Source organism: Pteropus vampyrus, unplaced genomic scaffold, assembly GCF_000151845.1.
Source record: "Pteropus vampyrus isolate Shadow unplaced genomic scaffold, Pvam_2.0 Scaffold399, whole genome shotgun sequence".
Taxonomy (NCBI): domain Eukaryota; kingdom Metazoa; phylum Chordata; class Mammalia; order Chiroptera; family Pteropodidae; genus Pteropus; species Pteropus vampyrus.
Genome location: NW_011889180.1, coordinates 1,067,259 through 1,075,309, shown reverse-complemented (window position 1 = coordinate 1,075,309; position 8,051 = coordinate 1,067,259). Strand labels below are relative to the sequence as shown.

General features: G+C 38.2%; 1 protein-coding gene across 1 annotated transcript in view; it reads left to right on the top strand.

Moving 5' to 3' along the window:
* TAT (tyrosine aminotransferase) overlaps positions 1-8,051 on the top strand; it is a 45,796-nt gene that overhangs the window by 11,515 nt on the left and 26,230 nt on the right. The window contains exon 3 of the mRNA XM_023523656.1: positions 3,951-4,160. Coding sequence (XP_023379424.1) covers positions 3,996-4,160 — 165 coding nt within the window. The 5' untranslated portion in view covers positions 3,951-3,995. The remainder of the gene's footprint in view (positions 1-3,950; positions 4,161-8,051) is intronic.

Sequence of the window (8,051 nt, the reverse complement as noted above, 5' to 3'; positions counted from 1 at the left end):
TAGTGGCTTCCATTACCAATATTATGCAGGTATTATACAGATATATTATATACAATATTATACAGATATAATTTATAAAGAAATATTTGTGTATTGGTGTGCATGCTAGGTTTGTGACTGCAGGCCATGTGGAGCCACCAGAGATGACTTTTAATCAAGGAAACATTTTACTCAAATTCATTATGGAAATAACATTTCAGGATGTTTGGAAGGAGAGGTGGCCTAAGCCGAGGCCTTGGCATTGGGGATGAAGAGAAAAAAGATTTGAGCGATATTAAGGAAATATTGCTCCGTAAACAAGGAGGAACAAGTGATCAGTAAGCAGTACCAAGTGGTTGAGAATATGGTCACTGAATCAGATGCTCAATGAAAGACAAATACTCAAAGAGCATTGGGTATTCAGTAAAGGTCAGGTATTAGTAGCCGAAAGCATTTTTTTTATTATTACAAAGTTAAGTAAATTCAAGAGCATGTCAGTTGTATTTGGATAGTGTCAGACCTTGGCTAGCTCATGAGAGACTTGCTAGGAAGAAACTGGATTTCACTTTTGGATAGAAGCTTAGGAGACAGGGCCATTGCTAGCAGAGAGAAAGACTTTATTTCTAGAAAGAAGAAACTGAAACATATCTAGAGGCTCGAGAGAAAGAGGATTAATAAAGGGATGAAAAATAAAAAAAATAAAAACAGCTTCTCCAGTATGGATTCTCAGGGCTGATCCCCCTCAGGAGCACCTCCCACAACCACCCCCAGTTCCAGAGAAACCCCTTCTCTTGTCAAAGCACCCACTTAAAACAGTTAAAAAGCCTGACTCACAAATATAAAGCGAGTGTGTCAAAGAGTTATTTAGCTTATTAATGACAGAATGGTAGATAAGTATAAGAAAACTTTCAGAGGCATAGAGGAGAGACCAGAGTATTTCTGGACAACAGATAGAATGTTGAAAGAATATGACCAAGTTGGTTCCAAAACTGACTAATTTCTCACAAGTAGAGTGACCAACTGTCCCAGTTTGCCCTAGATGGTCCTGGTTTTAGCACTAAAAGTCTCATGTCCTAGGTAACTTCAGTCCCAGAAAATGGCAATAAACTAAACTCAGAAGTTACTCTTTCTACTAGACAAGAAATTGTTTTCATCTTTACTTTACAAAAGACATTTGCAATTGACCAAACAAAAAGAGCATCCAACTTTATAGAGCCTGAGCCGAAGAGCAAGTAATAAGTCAAAGGCACACTACTCCTAGAGAATCAATAATTTTTTGGGGGGAAGTGACTTTTGAAGACATGCAATTATCATTTGCCTTATTTCCAAGTGTTGAATAATTTTTCTTAGCACTCTGCAAAAGCAAAACAAAAGACAGTTTCTAGGCCTCATCCACAAGCACCTATTTCTCTAGAGGAAGTAAAGGTTGTCAAGGGCAGACCCAGTCCTCAGAGCCTGGGGGAATCCTTGTGGTGTGAACTGTTCCCTTGCACAATTAAGAATGTTCTCTTCTATAGTATTCACCTGTTCTAAAGTTTGCAAAGACTTTAGATCTCAGGCAGGTTAGAGTTCAAGCCCAAGGGACTGGGCCCATCCAGATAATCCAGGATAATTGCCTTATCTTAAGATCCTTACTTATATCTGCAAAGTCACCAATTGCCATGTAAGGTGACATATTCACAGGTTCCAGGGAATAGTATGTAGACAGCTTCGGAGGAGCATTTATTACAGCATGGGTCAGAAATTCAAGAGTGGTTGGCCTGGGTATTTAGGGGATCTCCCATTAGGTTACAGCCAAGAGCTGGCTTTAATGAGGCTGGAGAATCTATCTTCTCCAAAAGCCATTCATGCACATGGTGGATAAGTTGATAGTGCTATTGTCTGGAGGCCTCTGTTCCTCTTCATGTGGGGCTCCTCTCCACAGTGTTATCCGGGTGTCCTCACAACAGGGAAGCTGGCTTTTCTCAGATCAGAAGATCAAGAGACCAAGGTGGAAGTTGCAGTGCATTTTTTGACCTTTGCCTTGGAAGTCACATGCTATTGCTTCTGCAGTGATGCATTTGTCACACAAGTCAGCCCTCATCGAATGCGGAAGGACCACATGGGGGCTTGAATAATAGAAGGCAAGGATCACTGGGGCTGTCTATTCCAGGCCTCTCCAGGGCTTCATGCTCTTTGTGGTGCCCACTGAGCATCATTACCATTTCCGTTATAACACTCAGTGAAGAAGTCACGAGATGCTAGTGAAAACTAGCAATTTTCTAAACCTTAGGACAGGGACAATAATAAAAGACAGGCTCCTCCAGCCATTTTTATCTCCATAAACGTCTAGCACGTTGCCTTGAAATGTGGCTCAGAGAGAACCCACTGCCCTCCCAAGGAATGGCGCCTACATCAGCAGATGGGCATGGGCCCATGCAGCTTTCCTCACGCTGATGTCAGCTGTATGCCCTGTCCTTCTCAGGTCATTTTGACCAGTACCCAAGTGTGGGTGATGCCCAACTCGGGTTTCACAATGTCCCAGGGAGGGTAGTTGAGGTCAAGAGGTAGCCTTGGACCAGAGGGGGTGGAGCTCTGACTCCAAGAGCCAGCTTCCAGTAAAATCCAGACACTGATGCAGTGTGCTTCTCACTGCCTTTAAACCTCTCTGTTCAGCATTGTTTCCTTCTTTGGGGCACATGTTACCCCCAGCAGGCTGCAGTCTCTCCTACATCATCTGCCCCGAAAATCTACTTAAAGTAAACTTTTACACAGAGGGACAGATGACCTGTGCCGAATAACGTCGCCATTCCCCATGATGGAAGCTCTGCAGGAGTTGTCATTTTTACTGTTATGACGGTGCCTGGCATGTAGTAAGTGTTCAATAAACATTTGTAGAATAGAGGAATAAACTTCATTTTTAAAAGTTATTATTATTTTGGATTATTAGCAGTACTTACTTAGAGTAGAAATGTTTGAAAATAGAGAAAAGTGTAGAGAAGACATTAAAATTACCCATAGATCTACCACCCCTTATTCCAAATAATGTTAATGTTTTATTATTTTTTTCCCGGTAACTGTGACATTCAATTCTATGTATTTGCTCTTGTGTAAATGCTTTAAAATAGTGGAAGGTGGTATTAAAAATAATTTATAATTTCCAAAAATGGTGGTCCCAAGTATTCTCTCCTCTAGCCATTCCTGTGTCCAGTGGCCATCTTCTTTTGTTCACAACCTTGACAGAGGGGATAGGATTATCGTAGGGTATGACAAAATTTGCAAGACCTAATTAATTTGTAAAAGTAAGTCCATGTTTGGCAGTTCCTCTGGGCTGGGGCTTGGGGAAAGGGAAGTCCGGGGAGGTGGAGGGTAATAGGTAGTATCACAAAATCAAATGAAGAACCATAACATGTTGTGTGTTGCAATTCCAAAAAGGTTGGGAATGATCATGGCCTGAAGGCAATGGTCTTGTGACACTGTATGTGTAAGGGCAACTCTCCTGGCGAACCAGTCCCAAGGACCCTGTCCCTTCTGTGCCGACCTTCTTCATCCTACAGTCCTTTCAAAAGGTCTCTCTTTTGAGTTGATGGTTTGTTTAAAACCCAGAATCTAACTTAAAAATTCGTTTTAAGTCTTCTCATAGCAGTGCTATTTTGAGAATAACAAGAGAAACTTTGATATCTGTAGGAACTCCCTTATTTTGCTGATGAAGAAACAGGCCAAGTTTTCTCAAGGTCAGCAACACATTATTGACAGACTAAGACTGGAATGCAAATTCCATTATATCTTTTTATTTTGTCACACCAACGCTGCTGTTTGCTCCTTGTTAAGGGTTGAATTATGTCCCCTCAGAATTTATATGTTGAAGTCTGAACCCCTAATACCACAGAATATGACTTTATTTGGAAACAGGGTCATTGCAGACGTAATTCGTTAAGATGCTGAAGTAGAGTGGGTCTCTAATCCAGTATGACTCCTGTCCTTATTAAAAGGGGAAATTTGGACACTGACACTCACAGAGAGAGTGGCACGTGAAGATGAGCAGAGATCAAGATGATGCACCTATAATGCAAGGAATGTCAAAGGTCGCCAGCAAACCACCAGAAGCTAGGAGCGAGGCGTGGAACAGATGCTCCTTCACAGCCTCCAGAAGGAACCAACCCTGTGGACGTCTTGATCTCAGACTTCTAGCCTCCAGAATTGTGAGACAATAAATTTATATTGTTTATTTCACCCAGTATTTAGTACTTTATACTACAGCCTTAGGGAGCTATCACATTTCCCTTTGTATGACCTTAAGAAGTCATAGACTCTTGGGAAATTAATGATCTCCTTAGTGTTTGGAATCTCTTTGGTCATTCTAGCCTCCTCCTTCTTTGCTTTGGAAGGTGATAGTACTCAGGCAGAGCTAAAGTTTTTCAAGCATGTGTCAATATTATGGATTATTAATGTCATGAATATGCAAGTAACGGTGAAATATGAAAACGTGATAAAAAAACTTTGGCAAATAGAGCTAACCATCAGATTATATCTATGCATGTGATATCTGTATATTCAAGGGGACTTGCACAAATTACATTACACAGCAATTGTATTTATGCTCATGTACAAAAAAAAAAGGGATATAATGAACATCTCCAAACTACTTTATCTAACGACAGCAGAGTACATACTCCACTCAGGATCACATGGAACATTCACCATTTTTAGGTCATAAAATACAACCTCACAAATATAAAAGAATAAAAATCACACAGCGTCTACTCTCAAATGACAATGGAATTAAACTAAATATTAATAACAAAGGTAACTGGAAAATCTAAAAATACTTGGAAATTAAACAAAACACTTATAAATAACATAAGTTAGAGAACACATCTTAAGAGAAATTATGAAATATTTTGAACTAAATTAAAATAAGAACATAACTTATCAAAATTTGTGGATGCAGTGAAAACAGTGCCAAGAAGGAAATTTATACAGTGAATGAATATGTTAGATAAAAAGAAAGACCTAAAAACAACTAACTAAGCTTCCACCTTAGGAAACTAGAGAAAGAAGAACAAATTTAAAGTAAGTAGAAGAAAAGAATTTAAAACTAGAGCAGAAATCCATGCAACTTAAAACAAGAAATCAGTAGAGAAAATCAACAAAACCAAAAGCCGGTTCTTTGAAAAGGTAAGTCAGATTGCTCTTTAGCTTAAGATAATTAAGAAAAAAAAGAGAGAAGACACATATTAGTAGTATCAGAAATTAAAGAGAAGTATCACTACAGATTCCATGGACCTTAAAAGAATCATAAAATAATGCTACGAACAACTCTCTGCCCACAAATTTGACAACCTAGGTGAAATGGACCAAGTCCTTAAAAGACACAATCTGCCAAAACACACAAGAAGAGATACACAAGCCAAATAGGCCTATATTTACTAAAGAAGTCAACTCAACATTTAATAACCTTCCAAAAAAGAAAGCACCAAGCCTAGGGGGCTCACTGGTGAATTCTACCAAACATTTAAGGAGAAAATTATGCCAATTCTCTCCAATCTCTTTTAGAAGACAGAAGCAGAGGGAATACTTCCTAACTCGTTCTGTGAGGCCAGTATTACTCAAATACCCAAATCTGACAAAGATGTTACAAGAAAACTACAGACCAATGCCTCTCGTGAACATAGATGCAAAAATCCTCAACAAAATATTAGCAAGTAAGATCCAACAATGTATTAAAAGAATTATACACCATGACCAAGTGACGTTTAGTCCAAGTATGCAAGGCTGGTTCAACATTGGAAAATCAATTGATGTAATTCATCACATCAACAGGCTAAAGAAGAAAAAACTACATGCATCATATCAATAGGTGCAGGAAAGCATTTGAGAAATTCCTGCACCTATTCATGAAAAAAAAACAAAACGCTCTAGCTTATTTTGTACATAATGGTGAGAAATTTGAAGCTTTCCCTCTAAAGTTAGGAATAATGCAAAGACGTCTCTTCTTACCACAACTTTTCAACATCATACTGGAAATTCTAGCTAATGCAATAAGTAGAAGGAAAGGAAGTAAAAGGTATACAGATGGGGAAGGAAGAAATAAAAATGTCTTTGTTTACAAATGACATGATAATTTAATAGAAAGTGCAAAAGAATCAACCAGAAAACTCCTGGAACAAATAAGCAAGTGTGGCAAGGTTGTGATATACAAGGTCAGTATACAAAACTGCTTTCCTATATACCAGCAATAAACAAGTGGAATTTGAAATTAAAAACATAATACCATTTACATTAGTATGGCAAAAAATGAATTAGGCATAAACTTAGCAAAATATGTACAAGATCTATATGAAGAAAACTACATAAATGGAGAGATATTCCATGTTCATTGTTAGGAAGAGTTAATATTGTCAAATTTTCAGTTCTTCCCAAATTGATATGTAGATTCAATGCCATCCCAAACAAAATCCTAGTAAGTTATTTAGAATTGGACAAACCAATTCTAAAGTTTATATGGAGAGGCAAAAGATTGAGAATTGCCAACACGATATTGAAGGAGCACAAAGTTGGAGGAACGACCCTACCCAACTTTAAGACTTCTTTTAAAGCTACGGTAATCAAGACATTGTGGTACTGGTGAAGGAACAGACAAATAGATAAATGGAACAGAGCAGAGAGTTCAGAAACAGACCCACATAAATACAGTCAACTGATCTTTGACTATGGAGCAAAAGCACTATAATAAAGATAGTCTTTTCAACAAATGGTGTTAGAAATATTGGGCATAGACACACACACACACGCGCGCACACACACACACACACACACACACGCGCGCACACACGAAATGAATCTAGACACAGACCTTACACCCTTCACAAAAATGAACTCAAAATGGATATCAGACCTAAATGTAAAATGCAAAACTATAAAACTCCTCGTAGATAACAGGAGAAAATCTAGAAGATCTATGGTGATGACTTTTTAGATGCAATACCAGAAGCATGATCCATGAAAGAAATAATTGATAGCTGGACTTCATTAGAATTAAAAACTGCTCTGTGAAAGACACTAGTGAGAGAAAGAGAAAACAAGCCACAGACTGGGAGAAAATATTTGCAAAAAATATATGATAAAGTTGTTATCCAAAACACATAAAGAACTCTCAAAACCCAGCAATTAGGAAACAAATGACCCTAAAAGGGGCCAAAGACCTTAACAGGTAACAAAGAAGATATACAGATGGTAAATAAGCATATGAAAAGATTTTTCATATCATATGTCATCAGGAAAATTCAAACTGAACAGTAAGATGCCACTACCTATTGGAATGCCCCAAATCTAGAACACTGACAACACCAAATGCTGGTGAGGATGTGGAGCAGCTGGAACTCTCATTCATTGCTGATGGGAATACAAAACGATATAACCACTTTGGAAGACAGTTTGGTGGTTTCTTACAAAACTAGATGTACTCTTACCTCATGATCTAGCAATAGTGATCCATGGTATTTACGCAGAGGAGTTAAAAACTTATGTCCACACCAAAACCTGCACATGGATGTTTACTCATAATTGCCAAACTTGAAAGCGATCAAGATGTCCTTCAGTAGGTGAATGGATAAATAAGCTCAAGCTAAAGAAATAGCTTGAGTATCATCAGAGGTCCCCAGACTTTCAGGAGCTTCCATTCTTAGCTCCCATGTCACCACAATGCACATCACATATATACCAACACATCCAATAACTTAAAGTAGGTTTTAAATACTTTGAAATTTTTGTTGCTGTTTTTTCTTTTTTCTTTTTTTTCCAATCTGTGGTTTTGCCATGACTTTTAAGAAATTTGAGAGTTATTGTACCACTTACTAAGTACCCAGGTCAAAACCACTCATGATAAAAGTAAAGATGACTGGCACATACTCAAGGGGGTTCTTTCTGGTCATATGGTAGTGGTTAAGGTAGACCTGGGAGCCGGACTACCTGGGTTTGAATCCCAGATTCACTAGATTTTTGAACTTGAGCAAGATATTTATTCCTTGTGGAGCTAAGTTTCCTTCAGTGAAATGAAAAGTTTTCCTCCATTGAAAATGAGCATAATAGAA